This window comes from Galleria mellonella, unplaced genomic scaffold (assembly GCF_026898425.1).
Source record: "Galleria mellonella isolate WM207_F2 unplaced genomic scaffold, CSIRO_AGI_GalMel_v1 utg38, whole genome shotgun sequence".
Lineage (NCBI taxonomy): Eukaryota > Metazoa > Arthropoda > Insecta > Lepidoptera > Pyralidae > Galleria > Galleria mellonella.
The window spans coordinates 9,680,220-9,700,118 of NW_026442090.1; the positions used below are offsets into that span (position 1 = coordinate 9,680,220).

The following is a 19,899-nucleotide window of genomic DNA, read 5'->3' on the forward strand; positions in this document are numbered from 1 at the left end:
CCATTCTAAATTGTATAAAAAAAAACCTGTCTTTTCAATCTCACCTATCATCCATCACTGGTGCTCCGCATTCGTATACAATTAGCGCAAGCGGGGTTACCACTGTTATCACTACATTATCATCCGTTAAAAAAAAATTGGGCATAACGACGTTTGCTGGATCTGCTAATAGTCTTGAAAAGATAAACCATTTGTAGTTTTTAAAGTTATGGCTTTTTAACACGTATTTCTGCAGTAATCGGCGAGTGATCAAAAGCAGCGTTTCTAGTTACATTGATGCGCGTATGTGGGATAATAGGCGGCGTGTTTTCTTATCCATCAAATATAGAAACCAAATTAGTGGCTGGGGATCATTGCAGGCTTTAACAACTTTAGAAACATGATAGACTTTTTAAAATATTTATCCAAATAATTTGTTTGAAGGTTGCAGAAAGATATAAATTAAACAAGTAATTACGATGTCCTCATATATTTTATTTTTATATAAAATCAAATGCGCTCGTTCATTCCTTCCTTTCACTATATATAAATACATAACGTATCCGTATCTCTGCATTCAGCAAATATTCAGAAAATAGCATTGGCTAATCAAATATATCTAGCTAGCATTAAAACTAAGTAATTTCCATAAGCAATTATAATACATGTCTGCGTGGGATATGGGTTACAATGTTCATTAATTCTTTACGTAATATATGTCAATTGTATTTAATAATCGAAATAATTTTAAAGTTTACATATTTTACAATTCATAATTAAATTTATAATCTATTTTTGCTATAATTCCAAAATACACTATGGCAGAATCACAATAAGCATGAGTATAACAACTATAATAAGTACGAAAAAATCTTAATCAATAAACAGCTGGCACAATGAAGATCTAGATGAGTTACACAATATTATATAATATTATTACCATTAACATTAAACTATAATGGCATAATGCACACATGAAAATATGTATGTCACCTAGCCGAGAATATACACAATAAATAAGAACATGGAATGTTATTATGATTTCCTTTTCATATAATCGATCGGCGTACGCCAAATTAACAATTAATAGAAAGGACATGATAAAAAAATATTTCTAATTTTCCCGTAACGATAAATTATAGCAAAAATACTTGTTACTATATATTATAGGCCACGAGTAATATCCGAGTGAAACGTCGCTAATATGATTGCGTTAATACAGCACGGGCTCTCACTGAGAGTTCACAGCCGGCACCTTACCACGAAATTCACTCACTATAATGCACTGTTACACCAATCGGCTGCTGGTTGCACGACCACTTGCAGTTTGCCACCTGAAATATATATTACAGTTAGTCGCTATTTATGGTAAATAGGCGATTCACACCACGTGCCCAATGTACGGAACATGTTCACGGTATGAATTGGTTTATTGACTTCTGGTAAATGTAGAGCTGTAAAATATACCCTGCAATGAAACAGCGACTACAATGTTAGTAAAATTAATATAACACCAATATGGGGGTAAACATTATTGAAGTCGCTTGAGTACTTCAATTAAAAATCAGCCAACAATAAAATAAATAAGTACAGAACATATTTACAAAGTGTGTGGAGAAATTGACAGTCACTAAGAAAATTGAAAGAAAAAAAAAAAAACAAGGAGCCATTATCAAATACGATGGTTATGATGAGAAAGTAACAAAGCAGCTGAGTATGAAAATATCTGATACCTTTCAATGTACCAAAAACTGCAAAAGATGGAAAGAGCATGCTCAAAACTTGGGTCGGGTATATGAACTGTCAAAAGGAAAAAAATGGTAAAGCATACCTATTTGGTGTTGAAAATATCTTGCGGCGGCACGGCAGCGTGGTTGGCGGCTAGTGGTCGCGCGCGTCCGCGTACAGCGTGGTGGCGATGTACGTGGTGGGCACGAAGCCCTCCTCGCGCGTGTGGCGGCGCCGCACCCGCGTCCAGCCGTCGCCCGCGTCCGTCTCCAGCACTAGCAGCCGCTCGCCGCACTCCATACGCATCGTGGAGCCTGTGCCGTTAGCTGACACACACGAACGTTGCATACATTACAATCGTGGGAGTGTTACTTACCTTATGACAATAATATAAAAAAGAACAAGAAATATGGACGATCTTTTATGGGTTTTTTGACTGTCTTATGACCATTTATTTCCTTTGAAATGCATTCCAAAGGAATATTAGTCGCTTGGTATTAGTTAGACTATGGGGTTTTATTTTTAGTTTTCCTTCTCTTACTATTGTATTGTCTTTTGTTCCTTTAGCGACTCTAACGTTGACTTGGGGATAAAAATAGTGGGGACACATTTTACTCTTACTGCACCACTATACATTTATTTTGTATGGGCACCACCCAGCTCTGAAACGGGTAAGCGATTGACGGACCGCTCGCCTATGCTCTCCACGAATCTCAAATTCCACCAATTGATTAAAATGCCAACATTAATTTTAATTAGAAAAACTTAGCTTACCTTCAAATGCATACAGCGCCATGCAGTACCCGAGCGGTTGCAAATCGGGTTCGTAGTAGTAGTCAAAGTCCGACTCGTGGTCGTTGTCGTGGTCGTGGTCGTGGTCGCCATCGCCGTTGGTGTGGTCGGCGTGTGCAACAGCGAGCTCTCCGCCGAGCCCGGACTCCGGCGAGCCGCCGGCGGTACGTCCGCCCGCAGTGACGCCGCCGCTCCCCACGCCGCCGCCCGTGCCCCCCGCACCCGTGCCCGTGCTCACGGACGATTCGGATGCAGATCGCGATAGGGATTCGCTGTTTGATCCGATACTGTAAAATTATCAAATAGATGAGCGAAAGTGAAAGGTTCCTTGTCATGGAGAACGAACAAATAACGAATTTATGTAAGTGTACGGTAGATAACAACACTACAGGAACATATTATGATATATTCCTGAATTAAAAAAAAAATTAATGGACGTTTTTTAATTTACCGAGACACGAGCACGATATCATACCATTTTTAACCGACTTCAAAAAGAAGGTTCTCAAATCGGTTGTTTTTTTTTTGTTTCTTACCACCTGATAACTCCAGATCTAAACCTCTTATCTGATAGGATATATTTACAGACTGATCCCATATAAACTTTTATCAAAAACGGTTCAGTAAATTAGTTTTAAAATCAAAACAACTACTCTTGTCACAAGTGAAGTCAGTTTAGTGAGACACAATTTGTAATTATTTAGTTTATTGGAAGTAAAACTGTGTTCAAAATTAAATTAAAGACAAATAAAAACAAAATATAACGACACTACTATCGATATCGATATTTAAGACAAAAGTATTTTAGTAATATAGTATTATGAATATTCATTTATGTGTTGCTACGTCTGGGTGATTCTATACTCGTAGATCTATTTTTCAATTTGGTCAACATAAAGTGATGACTCATGAATAACATAGTGATTACTAACTGTATGGCTCAAAAGTTCCACTAGATGTGCAATATACCTGGTGGCGGGTGCGGGCGGTGCGCCGTTGGCCCGGGCGGGTAGCGTATGTAATGTTGTAGCGCTCACTTGGCTGTTCGCATCCGCTAGCAACTCTTCAAACTTGCGCAATTGCGTACGTAGCTTCTTTAGTTTATCGCAGCATTCATTTAATTGACCTGTACACATTTTGTTATCAATATTTTTTTCTGATCTTTGCAACACACGAGTTAAACAGCGTTGCTTTACATAAATAAAATCTTGGAATCGATCCTTAACCAAGCCAATAAAACCTATTGTAATTTAACAAATATATGACTCTTCTAAGTTGTGCCGAAAACGGTCAATTTCTTCATTAAGTATTATACAATCAATTTGCAACAGAAAAAAAACAGATAATTGATACGTAAAAGTTATTAACGCGCGAATAGCAAAAAAGATTGGTGCTGCCTCTATAGAGCGATAAAGGAATTAAATTTCCTATATTTATTGACCATGATACTCTATTATTGCCATTAATAGATAGAGCTAATGATATCTTTCAAAGACAAGTTTATTTAGAGCATCTTATGATTAGAAAGCATTAACGTAATATACTTATTGTTGTCAATTAGCATACATACATACATACATATCTGTCACGCCTGTCTCCCATTAGGGTAGGCAGAAACAATGGAACGCCAAATGCTTCGATTCAAACAAACCTCTTTCGCTTCTTCCACATTCATCAATCTTGTCAATTAGCAATTAATCATAAAATGATTGTCTACTAATTTCTAAGTAATCAACTTGCCTGTTTCTAATGACGCAAGATATTCTAGCTTGACAAGCAGAAAATCATTGTAAATGTAATGTAGACACATTATGAAATGTTCAGAAATATAAAGTCTTTAAATTTCATAGAGTTGCCCGGTGCCATAAACTGGTTTTCACGAATTAAGTTCAGAAAGAAACGAAAATTATACAAAAGAATGTATGTAAAGTAAACATACACAACTCAAATACAATAATATGTATAACCTACCTTCTACCGTCATGGGATCCCCTAATGTTGGATTTGTTTCATATACTCCTTTCATTTTCATTAATCCTTCCATGGCAGCTTGTTCTTGTGCCACCTACAAAAATAATAAACATACAAATATCTTGGGATCTAATCACAAATTTTTTAAAACTTGACAGGTTTTGGTCATATGACCACAAATTGATTTATTTTGTCCACTGTTTCAGTATCAACTTGCAGGATAGCTAAATTTAATCAAAGTATTTGGTTTCAAGCGCTCATATTGAGCTCCCTGGTTACAGTGACGAAGTAATAACTAATAGAGGAATAATTTGAAAGTTTGATAAAATTATTTATTTATTTATTCTTTATTGCACAATAAAACTTTGTACAAGTGGCGAGCTCAATGTCATATGGCATTCTCTACCAGCTAACCATTAGGTAAAAAATTATCATGATGTAAATATTCTAGCAATGTTAAAGTTTCGAGTTTCGTCTGTTCTTATATATTTTCATTGTTGTTCTGTTTAATTGTGTTATTTGTTCTACAATTTTACTAGTATTTTATATACACATAGAAATGAATTGATTTTTTTATATGCAAGAGTCATGGATTATTATATTTAGTGTATAAAAGAACTGGGAATCTGTAAAAAATACTATCAAGTTAGCATTCACCAGATAATCTTGTTGTAGGTAATAAGGGAAATTTGTAATACATATGCATTTAATCTAAATAATATGCCCAAGGCATTATGTGTTTTCAAGGATGCTCTAAAAATATAATAGAAAAACCTTAAGGAAATATTCAGTAGTTAAGGATTCTACCGTATAACAATAACCTTCTCCTTTCTATATAAACATTTATATGACGTCATTATTACCTGTTTCGTTAACTCATGTACTTTAGCCTGTAGTTTCTTTTTCTTTTGATTTGGTGGTAAATCTGAATAGTCCTCCTTTCCATCCGTAGACATGTTGTTCTGTAAGATTAAACAGACTTTATACAACCATATTCATAGATCATTGCTTTAAAAAAAACACAGACACATACACACACCAATTTTACTATAGCTACTAAAACTATTTTCAAACACCATAAATTTATTTATAATATGTTTTTCCATCCACAAAAATTAAGTGATTTTCGTTGTTATTTATATCACGTAGGGCATAAATTTGAAATGAGGCATATAATCTTAGACTGAATATACAATAAATGAACGCCCTTATGAAAACGACATAATATCTGTAATATTTTGTATACATATCCAAATGTATTTATGAACATATTTAAGGCTCAAAATTTTCTTCGTACGAAAACTTTTCAAAAGCCTTCAATAAGAATTAGATATTTGCATCTCATTTTATCATTTACGTTGTCATAACATTCGAAGACGGCTATTGTATAAAAGTACCTAATAATAAACATATACAATATATAGATACATATATTATGGTATTATAAAATGTTTAGTCACATTAAAATGACCAAATTAATCAACACAAAAACAAATATCGAATACGTATTAGAGAGGAAAGTGCGTAGAAAACCAAGCCGTGTAAGCAGTTTTAGATGCATAACAAGCAGTAAGAAGCTAAACACTCGGTTATGATGACATTCACTGGTCGACAAATGTGTTTAATTAATATTATAATTACTTAAATATTGTAATTCAATACAATGTTTCATTATAAAAATACCAAACTATTACAAATTGATGTAACCAATGAATGTCACCATTTGCCCAAGCGATTTGTCACGCAGAACTGACCTTGATCGAGTTGCACGCCTCGACAATCTTCTGTGGCCAAAGCGTTAGATGTGGTGGAGACGCGGCGGAGGCAAACAAACAACATTAAACAAAGAGGTATATGGGACGTACACCGCTTCGCGGGCGAGTCCGAAGCGACAGAACACGCAACATGGCAACACTACTGGCGACTAATGAACTTGCCAATACTATTGTCACTTTGGCTAAATTTAACAACTTTTTAAATTCGTCAGCTATTATCATTTTTAAAAGTTATGTGCATTTTTTGGCGAATGAACCATTTAAGAAAAAAAATGTTTTTTGTTTCCACATAAGATATACCCATACATTAAAAATAGAATATACTAGAAGTATACAAATCGTTTGGACATAGTTAAGCTAATAAGTCAGTAGCCAAAATGTCAACAGTGTTTGTCAATTTGGTTTACGACGTTTACGTACGTATTAACTCCTACGTCAGTTAGGGTTATAGAAGAGATAGATAAATCACTTATCATTAATATATATTTTTTGTATAAGTTATATATTTATTCTGAAAAATAAGTTTTAATTCTATTATCATTTTATGACTGTAATAGAAATCTTCAAAACTCCTGAAGATCTAATATCTCTAGTAACGCCCTTTTTCATAAAAACTAAAGCCTACTACAAACTTATTTTAGCTATTGAACTAACTGTTTTGTTACTCTCTTTCAAATTAGGTATGTAGCATATAAGAAAGAGACAAAACAGTTCAATAGCTAAAATAGGTTTTTCTCAAACATGCTTGGAAATGTGAGCATTATTTTGACAATCTTCTTCGAGATAAATCAAAATTGCCGTACTGGCCAAGATACATGCGGGCAGCGGCCGGCAGAAGTTGTATGAAAATCCATATCTGTCGTGTTTTGCGGCCAAATAAATTACTATGTAAACTCATATCTGTCCTATAATTTAAAAATGGAATGACTTTTTACTTCGAAACATAGCTACCGAGGAGGTAACTAATACAAGGTTTTATTTAAAATTCGAACTGGCTTGCAAATAGAAAGCTGTTTATTGAAAAAAAAAAAAACAAGGGAACATTATGGCGCGTGAAAAATTATTATTATTCGTTATTCGTCATTGAATTTAAAAACTAAAATTGTGTTTTTGATTTCCGCGCATTGTTTGAGAAAAGTACTATACAAGCCTTGGCCACAACTAGGCATTGATGGACTCACGTATGTGTGCCTCGGTTACACCTCGGCCCACATTTGCACATTCGTCCATCATTGCCTCAGTTGCTGGCCGCTGCAGTAATGTACTATATGAGACGTTTATTGCTTTTATTAATAAGAGCGTAAGTCTTTAATACGACTTTAATGTAGACCAAATTGACAGAGTAACAAACATGTCGACAATAGACATTTAACAGAGTAAAAAATATTGCATTGAAACTCGAGTAAACTGAAATCAGTATGGTGTTATAAACAACAGTGTACTAGTATAAAGTATATTATGAATAAGTAATGAAATAGAACAAGAGAATGAATGACTCATGCTGATGACTTGATCCCCATCACTCAACTTACTTTTCCACGTGACAATGCACCAGTCGGCCGGCAGCCAATAATAACAATGGTCGTTATGTGAACCCATGTTAGGTGGGGATCGAAAAGGATAACAGATAAAAACAAATTAGTACCTCCAACTTACAACATAAATAAATAATAAATATATGCATATATAGTCTACTTCAATAGAATTTGATAGAAGTGTATACAAGTTAGATATTGCACAATGTAATGTTATCTTGTGGCGAGCTGATAGTAAAATTACAATTATGTTCTCTAGATGTCGCTACAAAGAAATTTAAACGCGGTATAATTTGCTACTGGTGTGCATTAATATATCTCGGTAATACAATACTAGGTAATCGTGTTTTTCCCCTCCGACCAAGAGGTAGACTTTGAGAATTACTCAAAGTCGTCTGCATGGGTACCTCTGTCTCACTGCCGTTAAGCAGCTTTTTATGCTGTTCGGTTTAAATAGTGAGATAGGCAGTTAAAATTGCTTTAAAAAATGAAATTGCATAATAGTGCAATACCTATTTATGACATTCATAGATATTATGTATTGAGTCGGACTTTTTTGTATGTTCCTATGCATTGATAAAAATTGACAATAAACATGTCACTGGCATTCGAATATAACGTATTCGAAATTTATATACTGCGTACTTTAAGTATTTGAGTCGGCTTGACTCGGAGTATCACTAATATACAAAAATTGTTTTTACGAATTTGGAACAGAACGAAACTACTTGGCTTAATTTATATCAACTGGACTTTTTATGAATAAAACATTTAATAATAAATGCATTTCATCATATGCACAAAACGAAAGCCTGAAATTTCAGAAATAGGTTTATTTAGCCCTAGAATCTAAAAGTTATAAAACGACGATTTATTCTTGATAGGATCAAAATCCCTCTTGGTTTTGTTTAACTTTCTACTAAATTCTATTGAAATACATTTTAACTGGTATTGAGTCATTGGCATTGAAAATATAACTTAATAATTTGTTGGCTATACACCTTACCTTGTAGTGACTGTATACCAGCTAAATAAACTTAAAACGACATAATAGAAAAACAATACAGTACCAATATTACCATAAGCATTGTAATAATAATTTCTATAGCATAACGCATGCGTAAAATATTTTGATAGAATACCTATTACTAATATAAAAAATTAAGCTCTATAAAGCTCAACAGTCAATCTCAGCAAACAGCCTCTTAATCAATATGAATGATAAATTGTTGTTTCCAATATAGAAAAAAAAATGCATAAGTTATAAACTGATATTCAGATTCTCTTCAATTAAACTTTTTACCGCTAAAACCATTCTTATACTTTACCAATAAACCCGGAGTTCTAAAAATAACTACTTTCATGATGAACACAGATCCCAAAACAATTTAGATTTGCATCCATCCAATTGACAAGAGTACAAGATACAATAAAATTGACAGTCCATTAAAAATTTTTTTTTAACAAATTTTGTATTAGTAAATGACTTTAGAAATTCTTTTAGAATCTGTTTTAGGATCCTATTTATGAAGACGCAGATTCAATTTAGACCAAATGACCTCAAATTCTGCTGTTTACAATTGAATATGTTAACTATTGTCATCAACATAATATGTATAATCAACACTTATCATCAGAATAAACTTATCTTTATTTTAATAAACTTGATTCATGTTTGTGTTGTACCTTTTTGATAGAACTTCATTATATGATCATGAATTATATGATATTATTTAAAATTCTTGTACTTTATATTAAAACATTTGTATTATTTATACACATTCATATACAAGATTCGATAGAGAAATAATACCCTATGGACTACTCTTTGCTATTATTCAACTGAAGCATTTGTAAATAGCAGAACTAGGACACTGTAAAGTTATTTATCAATTGTAACTTCATGTGTTTCACTTTTGCAGCATATATCTATTTTACCTTATTGGAGCTAAATATTGAGAGGAGGCCGCCACGTTTCTTTATCCTATTCCCGGAGACGGTGCCGCGAGCTGCGGTCAGGTGGTTATGATGGTGATGGTGGTTGGTAGACGAGTCCGTGGTGTCGCCACCCGCTGCTGGTTCGAATTGGAAATCCTCTGGTGGCACGAAGCCTGATTTGTACCTATCTATTACTAATTGTGTGTCCTGAAAACAAAATGTTTTATTGTATTTAATATATGTTTTTTTTGTATTTAAATATTATTACTACTTTTGTATGTCTTATTTATGTCTAATTTCGACAAAGATGTACCAATGTTTTTTATATTATGTAAAAAATAAAAAAGACATGCCACTACAGAATAAATCGATGTGATTTGACAATATTACGAAAAAAAAAAACGATTACGATCAATATCAAAGTCAAAATTATGCAAAATTCCAAAGATAAAATAATAAGTATTATTATAGCTACTCGTTATAACAATACATATTCAATAACCATGTGGCCCAGGCACATAATGGACTAACCCTTCCATTCCCGTGGGGACCGTAAAAAGCAACTAAGGAAATTTAATGGTCAAGAAATACACAGCTACGTCTTTCTTAAAGCACCACAGCCTAACTGTGGTTGCCAATCCTCTTGCCAGGCGTGACAACTACTGGGAAAACCCTCCACATGGCTCCTCCTTGTCTTTGCTATAGGCCTTCGCCAGCGAACAGTTAACGGCTAATATTATGATACAAATATACAAAATCCTCAAGATACAGAATTGAAAGGCCTTTTATTATTATGACCGCCTTATTCACTTTTTACATTGCTAACTTACCCTATGATACTAGGACATACAACAAATCTCATTTATTTCAATACTTAAATCATCCATCCGTTTGGAACAAGAAAATATACACATAATCTATATGGACAGATATTTGTGAATACTTTGGAGTTTATATTTTTCATGCGTTATTAAAAAAAAATTATAATAATCAATATTTACCTCTTTTTCATTGATATTATTCGCTGCTTGCTCCATTCCTTCTAGACATTGCATTATTATCGGGAAAACTTTTCTTTCGACGTCGACCGAACTCAACATAAAGTTCTTTATATTTTTTATTCGTTTCTCGTCTAAATCCTGTAAATAACAATATATAGAATTATAACATAATCGTGATGTTTCAATCCCATAGCATAGATGTATATTGTAATACTAAAATAGAGATTTTACTAAATCTTGACTTCCCATTTGACCTAGTTGGCGAGATGCCAAAATGCACGCCCTACGGCGGTGGTTGCACTTGGGAGCGGTAGTTTTCATCGAATTGTTCAAATGTTCACACGAGTCATGGAACTGGGGAAAGCTCCATGGTATCTAATTATAATACACAAATCTTTGTAGACATATTGTAGATCAGCGACCCGTCTCGACTTCCCATGGTTATCTTTTAAATAAAATACAGTCCATTTACGCTAATAATGTAGTTTTCTATAAGTATTCTTTTAATCAGTTAAGTATTTTTAGAGTTTATTCTACTTACTATATTTTATATATTACAAACAAAAAATCTCTTTATATATTAATTTAAACGTATTATATAAATCGTTAAACAAAACAATCCTTGACTATATAATAATATAATATACAATAATTTTTCCTCATCATAGCTATTTGTGTCTTTTGATTAGTAACAAAGAAGTTAGGAAATTACACTGCATAGTATTCAAAATATAAAGTTTTGATACTTTGAATTTGTCTTCAGTAAATTAGGGAATAAAATAACAATATTTTTATGTTTCTATTCACATGAAACAGTACGGAACTGAGACACACTTCTTATTTAAATACTCTTAAAACAGATAAAAATGAGTAAGTAATATTATTATAATAATTGATTTATATATTTTTTAATAATAATAAAATCCAGAATCCTGTCACAGAATAACAAAGACTTATTATCCCGCAGCCTCTGACTCATGAAGCGTTTAATCTCCTTTTTATATATATTTTCTAGTACATTGTATATAAGCTTGTGAAATAAGTGCATGCTATTTAGTTGTTTAAAAATGTGTGCAGAACGCATCGAACCTGTAACTGTTTGAAGACGTGAGGTAGCCGCTGCTCGTAGTGCTGCCGCTGCGCCTCGTTGGTCTTCCTCAGTTGGTCCGTGTACTCCTGCTTGGCGTCCTCGGACGCCTGGCTCCGGAGTTTCATGTTCGCTTTTTGTTTTTCTACCTCCGCTCGACTGTAAACATTAATCATGCACGAATTAAAAAAATATATATACACAAACTGACAATTTTAATGCTGTAGCGATTTAACTTATTGCAGAAAGTCTTATTTGTACTAGCAGTGACTCGCAGCTTTGGCTGCGTGAAATAGTATGGAACAGTACTCTATGATAATGCACGATCTACGAGTATCTATTTCAATTATATGCTAATAATAATTCGTTCAGTTCTTTGTATGTGACTGAATAAATAATATATCAATATTTGAAGTCTAGATAATAATAATAATCCTATAATAATAATCATAATCCTCCTCTGTATACAAGTCTGTCACCAAAATTACGAATTAACCTATTTCAATGCAATCATTTTGTTTAACTTGTGAAATCATATATATATATATATATATATATATATATATATATATATATATATATATATATATATATATATATATATATATATGTATATATGTACACACATAATTAAATACATATATAAAAATCCTACGTAAGTTTAAGCGCACCATATATGTGAATCGCAATACCAAACGTGATTTACAAATTCTCTATTCAAGGTAAATACCCCTTCGAATGTGTTAGCGTGAGGAAATAGAGTCACCTCAAATTGAGATCAGCGTCTGCTCTCTGGAAAGCTTCTAGCGCCCGTTCCGACTCTCTTGCGGCCCGTTCGTAAGTTCTCCTTGCTCGCTCCAAGGCGCCAATCGCAGCATTTAAAATTGCAGTTTGCCTGGCACCCTCATTTAAATGTTGCTGTAACATACAAATAAATCATTTGAAGCACAACTATAAAGAGACATTAACTGTGAGCTGTAACCGGACATGGGGGAGATAAGACGGTGGGCCATATCAACGAATGCATACACATTAAGATAAATAGCTGATGGGTAAATCGATAACTTAACCAGGTCAACAAAATAAATAAACATGAAAAATGAAACAAAAACTGCTTGGCCAACAGTTACAAAAATATGAGCGTTTGCTAGCCAAGTGTAGTTAATGTTTGCAGTTTAATTCGTGTTATGATAATATTTTGGTAGACTGTAGACTATAACAGTCTCCTTACACGTTCTATTTATTAACTACAGTAAAATACATTGTATTTTTCTATATTTCGACTACAATATCAATAAAGCTGCTGAAATTGATGGAATGTATAATTACTGTAAGATTTGATATTATACAAATTATAGCAATAAATTATACTTATTCCACAAATGCGTTGCTTTTACGAATAAAAATTTGTTTGAGGTTATATCTCTGGATACATATAAATTGTTTAAACAATTGAAAACAACATGGAAACAATTTATATATCAATTTACTAGCTTTTACCCGCAATTATGTGCGCATGACCAGAATATCTTACTGACCGGGATAAAATGTAGTCTATACCCTTTTCCATCCAAATAATAAGTATATACCAAATTTCATAGTGATTGATTAAGCCGTTAAGACGCTACAACGTAAGGATTAGATGATGCAATAGAATATTTATACAGATGATAAAATGTATGTGTTCTACCAGCGTAGGCCGGCCGGCATAATTTATCTCTACATGGTATAAAACAGTTGCTTTCCGCCGTCTTTACGCTTAAATCTTTTAAAGCCCGCAACGGATTTTAATGCAATTTTCATCGATAGAGTGATTCAAAAGGAATGTTTACACGTATAATTATTTGATAATGTTTTGTATATTAGGCAAATTATTAGATCGCTGCTCCGAGCCTAATGTTAACGTTCGGGACCCAAACTGCAAAAGGTTGTTGCCTGAAGATGCCTCGTTTAAAGGTGAAATACATGTCGCAAAATGTGCGTGAATAAACTGGCAGTCGGAAATTTATGGCTAATAAGAAAGGTTATGGAACTTCTAGTAGTAACAGTGGTGGTCAATCTTCAAATGCAGTCACACGTATAGGGGAAAGTGGGGGAATTGGGAACACTTAACTTCCAACGTCCAAAAATAATAGAAAAAAGTCTTAGATATAGCAACTTTTATTACAATATAAACTTTACTTATCTATCTACTTATCAGTTACAGAAAAACTCTCAAGAATCAACGTTTCATTAGAAATTTTAACGAAAACAAAAAACGTTGTCGTTTCTTTTTACCCAATACCCTATGGGGTAATTGAGATTATCCCGAAGGGTAAATGGGAACGGTATGGGGTAATTAGAAACGACACAATTAAATCTTTATAATAAACTATAGTTTTTTTGGTTGGCGCATATCACACACGTACCCTAGACTAGTCTCGCCAGCAGTACATTTTTCATGTGCCCAGAGTTTACAGATGACGCACATAATCTAATCCTCTGTCGGCGGAGATTCATATTTTTCGTTGCACATTATACAAAAAACTCTTCTTCGAACTTATTTTCTTGCAAAGCCTTCTTTAAATTTTTCCCTCCTTTACCCTTGACTCTTAGATTTTTTTTTATGGTTTTAATGTTCTTTTATAGTGTTTTATTCGGAACTTTCTTTTTTAGCTTTTCTCTCATTTTGTTTCTTCTGCTTTCCCTCAAGTTCAATTTTTATCGGTGAGCTGGATAAAATTTGAGAATGTCTCTTATTCTGTCGCACAGAAGTGGTTCTTGTTTTAGGTATGATAGGCACATTAATGATTTCGGTAAGAGGCACAGAAGTGGATGGAGAAGGAGTTTTACTTTGACTGACAGTGTTATCGGATAAATTTAAACTTTGCTCAGCTGTAGTTTTATGAGCATCGCATTCTTGAATCTGACTGATGTAGGATTGATTAGATGTCATATTCTCAAAGATGTCTTTAAATTTGTCAGGATTAATAGGATAAATTCCAGCGGCTCTAAATCCACTGACAGCCTTGCTTATGTTAGCTGTTTTATTGTACGCCTTTGTAAAAAGTTCTCCAACCTCGTATTGGGTTATTCGTTTCCCAGGATTGTTAACCATGTACAACTCACATTCCTTATTGTATGTTATCTTCAGTTTCTTTGTTAAAATTGTGTTTCAGCTTTTTTAAGAATTAGCTTCAGCAAATCGAAAAGCAATTCTACGTAATGAACTTGGTGTTATTCCATAAAAAGTCTTGCAGCAATCAAGTATATATTTTTCTAGTTGGTCTTCTTGTTCTCTATTAAATACAGCAGATCGACCTTTTTTTGGTGTCTTGACTTTGTTTTGTTTTAATTGTTTGAATAATGTTGATTTTGGTATTGAATATTTGGTAGCAGCTTGGCCTAATGTGAGCTTCTTACCTCTAACATCTTCAACTGCATGGCAATTGAAGATGTTAGAAGTACTTCAATTTTGTATTTCGATTCAGTCTTTCGTATATAGTTTCGAGGCATCTAAAACAATTTTTAAAGTTATAACATTTTTACATAATTAACCAGCAGTACTAGGGGTAAACTAAGAACGCGAGAGGTAATTGAAAACGTTCCCAATTACCCGCCTGATGCCATTCCCAATTGCCCAAATTAGTCAATATATATCAAAATGGCCGCCATCCTCAATAGTATTTTTGATAACCTTCAATCACGTAGAGTTTGGAAGCAGATAGTACATGCATGATAATAACAAAATATGGTGCCTTTGAATTCAAAAATATGATAGTTACACCTATTATAAGACACGACAAAAATTATAAAAGAAATGCAAAAAACATTGTTCGACTTACCATGACAGCGTACATGTGGCCTTTCACTCTTACTATTTGGTGTACACTGAGGGGCGCTGGATGCGTCCGTTGAATAAGCGCGGGATGGTGTAATGTGGGGGGAAGTATTATTTACCTAGCTGTTCCCAATTACCCACCGTTCTCAATTCCCCCACTCTCCCCTACTAATGGTAGCGAAATTATACAAAATAATTCTAATTAAATAACCAGTCATATGGACTTCCGCAAGATAGCGCCCAGTTTAATACAAATTTTAAATAAAAATTAAAGATGCATGAGATCAATCTAGATACCAGGGCTCTGAAGAATCTCTGTCCATCATTAGTGGTACACTGGCAGTTAATTTATTATAAATAAATACATACACAGATGATTATGAACAAACATAAACGTACTGATAAACATAAAACTACATAGATTCAGATATATATATATATATATATATATATTATAAATATAACAATATATATATATATATATATATATATATATATATATATATATATATATATATATATATTCTTTATTGCACTTGTAAGTTACATATAAAATAATGTATTTATAAATGTTGTGAGCAAGGGTGGACTTATCTCTGACAGAGATCTCTTCAGTCAACCCAGTACAGTAAGAAAGCATTTCGTTAGCGGGCACCTGAAGTATCTAATAAAATTAATAAATTAATAAAATTAATAATTAATAAAAGCGGAATATTATAAATTATACTCCAAGCTGATAACTTCATTCATAACTACATTTATGTATACCTACGGGACAAAACCCTATCAAATACAATAATAAATATTAATAGAATTATTAGAGAAAAGATCTGTATACCTTTCGTTCCTCTCTTAATTCTTTGGCGAGTAGATGTAACTCTCTAACAACGTTTGACTGTAAATTTTCAGCGACAACCTCCCGTTGTCCCGCGAAGTCGCCTAATTCCTGGAGCAACTGTCTGAACGCTTTGCACGGTGTGTATCTGAAACAAAAATCAACAGAATTTTTAAACAATTACTATTTTGTTATTATATAATAAATTAAATAAACTTGAAAATTTTAAATTGTTTAGGTATTTTACATTAATATTGTGGTTACTTATTTAGACATTTTGTATTACGTTTTCTAAAGAATATTACATTTACTTACTGGTATTCATCCTCCTCTTTTCTTTTTGGTTGATAATTTTTAACAAGCCTCCTGTAATAAAAAAAATAGATACAATTAATAATAATATTAACAAGTATATACGAGGTCTGTCCGGAAAGTTCGTATAAAAGTGTTCTGGAATGCGAGAAAGAGGAGTGGGGAGGCCAGGTAGCGCAGGACCCCTTCCTTATGTCCCTAACAATGCTTCAGTTCTGGTCTGAACTGGCTTGTCACGCCATCTGTGAAGTTACCTCTTAACGAAACCCCGTCGGCATGGAGCCCGCTTCCGTTGAAGAGCAGCGCGTCGTAATCAAGTTTCTCTCGAAACTCGGCAAGAATGGCCGTGAAATTTTTGCCGATCTCAGAACAGTTTATGGGGATGATGCTGTGAAGGAACCAACCGTCCACAAGTGGCTAAAAAGATTCAGAGAGGGCCGAGAAAGCGTTCAAGATGACCCACGTTCAGGACGTCCTTCCACTTCACATTCCGACGAAAACGTGGAAAGAATTCGAACTTGTGTTAATGGGGACCGTCGTTTAACGGTCAAACAGGTGGCTGAAGAGCTTAATTTGGGCAAAACCGTGGTCCACGAAATTCTAAGAAACGAACTTCAAATGAAAAAAATTTGCGCCAAGATCGTTCCGTGAGTTTTTGAGTAAAAATTCCATTACGGTGACCGAACACCCCCCTATTCGCCGGATTTGGCCCCGTGTGACTTCTTCTTGTTCCCAAAAACCAAATTGGTACTTCGGGGGCGGCATTTGGGGGACATAAATGAGATAAAAAAAGCTACGACGGGGCAGCTGAGAAACCTACAACCAGAGGACTTTATATATATATATATATATATATATATATATATATATATATATATATATATATATATATATATATATATATATATATATATATATATATATATATAAAGATCCGATCTAGACGTGTAGATATCTGTTTTATTTAATTACTAGTTATTATAAATCTAATGTTTCCATTAAAAATGCTACAGTATGTACTGATTGGAATTTTCTCTTAAAATCAAAACAATAGGTATTGTGCTATTTTACAGCCAGAAACGACTCATTATATTTATTGACATTATTGTTACACTGTAACCATGAAACATTCCATTGAGTCACAGGATTACTGCAACAATGACGTATATTGAGTGACTTGATAAGTGGTTTGTGGAGTTTGTGGATAAATGCAATAGTCATGCGGTATGTGTGTCAATAGGTCAAAACAAAGCTTACATCCTATGTTACACCTTAAAAGTTAGATAACGAAATGCAGTTATCAAATTATCATATATAACTCTTATTAAGCAGGTATTTATTTAAATTTATTACGTAGAAATACCTCATTAACGATTCAATATAAAATAGTAAAAGTGATTCAATAGAAGAACCGGTGTTGCTGGTTTATATTTACACATTTCTTTGAGTCAACTTTCTTATCTATTTAATAAAATTATCTACTAGATAAATATTTTGAACAGGACATTTGATTTTTAATTGCATGACGTAACATTTAAAGCATTATAAATATATAATAAGAATGTTTTTTAAAAGTTTTTCTATCTATATTTATATAATATACTATATATATAATATTGTATTCATAATTGATAAACTTTCGAAAGTTTTTATAATATTTGTATTTAATAACTTATTAAAGAAGAAATTCTTAGCATTCCATATAAACAAATATTAAAAAAAAACATTTCATGTATAAGAAAAAAGTTTTATTTTACCTGAGCTTTCCTGCATATTCTAATTCTATCGCGCACCTCTCCTTAACGAAATTTCCATATTTATCCAGAAATTCAATTCCTTTGTGTGTATGGGCGGCTAAGTTTTCATATTGATCCTGCGAACAAACAATATATTAATTAATTAACGCTGTATTTGCGAAAGACAATTAGAGAAATATCATAGATTCTTATTTTACATTTAATAAAATGAACCAATGTATGACAAGATTCTAAGATTCGTGTTCTAAATCCAAAGATTTAAAATATTTGGATTTAGAACACGAAGTTTACAATTTTTGCTTCGTAAAGAGACTTCGACATCACAAAATTAGTATGGAGCGAAAAAAGATTAAACCTTATTGATCGCATAATAAATATTAATATCGCTCTAGAATATACAATAAAACGCGTACAATATATTTAAATAATGTTTTCCAAGATGTATTTATATATATATATATTTATATATATATAGTGTTGTAATCATAATTAAACCAAGACGAAGTTCATGTGGTGATAATACTTACGAGGCCATCTCAGCGGGAACTAACACGTTACGCCCGATAAATCGGTACCATTAAATTAACACAATTAGCTGATTCAATGTTTCATTACTAATTGTACAATGATTATGTTATCATTATATACATATGCACAGTGCATAAAATCCACATTTGTAATAACAAAAGACTCTGAAACCATTGCCAAATTACTGTAATTGTAGCGGATTACAGATCATGTATATGTAATTTACAATAATATACCTATAATAAATCTACATATTTTTTTATACGAAGAAAGGACTTCCCTAAAATAAAAAGAATTGCGTCCTACAAAAAAACCGACTTCAATTGTGACAAAACCCAATAATTAAAAAAAAAAAAAAAAAAAACTAAATTTTGATCGAAAACTAGACTACTTAACTGATTTTAATAAAATTTCTATGGAAGCGATCTATATATCCTTTCAAATAAAAAAAAATCTAAATCAGTTTACAACTGACGGAGTTATGAGGTAACAACTTCGTTAACGATAAAAAAAAATATAATCTAATTGAAAACAACCTTCTATAGAGCTAAAAATTTCATCGTAAACGCAGATATTTGAAAGCCTTTCTATGATTCATTATTATGATTATTCATGACATAGTGTTTACATTTTTTGCATGTATAACACCAGCCAAAGAAAATATCATTATACGCACAACGTCAGATTCCCAGAATACCGGAAAAATATATATGCAAACTGTAGAGAGGAAATTATAATATTTTGTAGTATACCTATTTTTAATGTTGCATTAATTTATATCAGTATATTGTATGAAAAATGGCTTATAGGATTGGAGATGTACAACTTTGAATATTCTTTT

General features: G+C 32.8%; 1 protein-coding gene across 4 annotated transcripts in view; it reads right to left on the bottom strand.

The window, feature by feature from the left end:
• Nucleotides 1-453: 453 nt before the first annotated feature.
• LOC113523094 (formin-binding protein 1-like) overlaps nucleotides 454-19,899 on the bottom strand; it is a 55,271-nt gene continuing 35,825 nt past the window's right edge. The window contains exons 2-15 of one of the 4 annotated variants that reach the window (XM_052897644.1): nucleotides 18,531-18,646; nucleotides 16,777-16,827; nucleotides 16,465-16,609; nucleotides 12,573-12,724; nucleotides 11,809-11,965; nucleotides 10,720-10,857; nucleotides 9,719-9,925; nucleotides 6,225-6,251; nucleotides 5,334-5,432; nucleotides 4,471-4,564; nucleotides 3,469-3,625; nucleotides 2,482-2,786; nucleotides 1,811-2,033; nucleotides 454-1,313 (exon numbers count right to left, since the gene is read on the bottom strand). In XM_052897644.1, the coding sequence (XP_052753604.1) occupies nucleotides 1,861-2,033; nucleotides 2,482-2,786; nucleotides 3,469-3,625; nucleotides 4,471-4,564; nucleotides 5,334-5,432; nucleotides 6,225-6,251; nucleotides 9,719-9,925; nucleotides 10,720-10,857; nucleotides 11,809-11,965; nucleotides 12,573-12,724; nucleotides 16,465-16,609; nucleotides 16,777-16,827; nucleotides 18,531-18,646 (1,821 nt within the window). In that variant the 3' untranslated portion in view covers nucleotides 454-1,313; nucleotides 1,811-1,860. Of the gene's footprint in view, nucleotides 1,314-1,810; nucleotides 2,034-2,481; nucleotides 2,787-3,468; nucleotides 3,626-4,470; nucleotides 4,565-5,333; nucleotides 5,433-6,224; nucleotides 6,255-9,718; nucleotides 9,926-10,719; nucleotides 10,858-11,808; nucleotides 11,966-12,572; nucleotides 12,725-16,464; nucleotides 16,610-16,776; nucleotides 16,828-18,530; nucleotides 18,647-19,899 lie in introns of all 4 variants that reach the window. The other 3 variants (XM_031914165.2, XM_026908974.3, XM_026908973.3) reach the window with 3 other exon arrangements.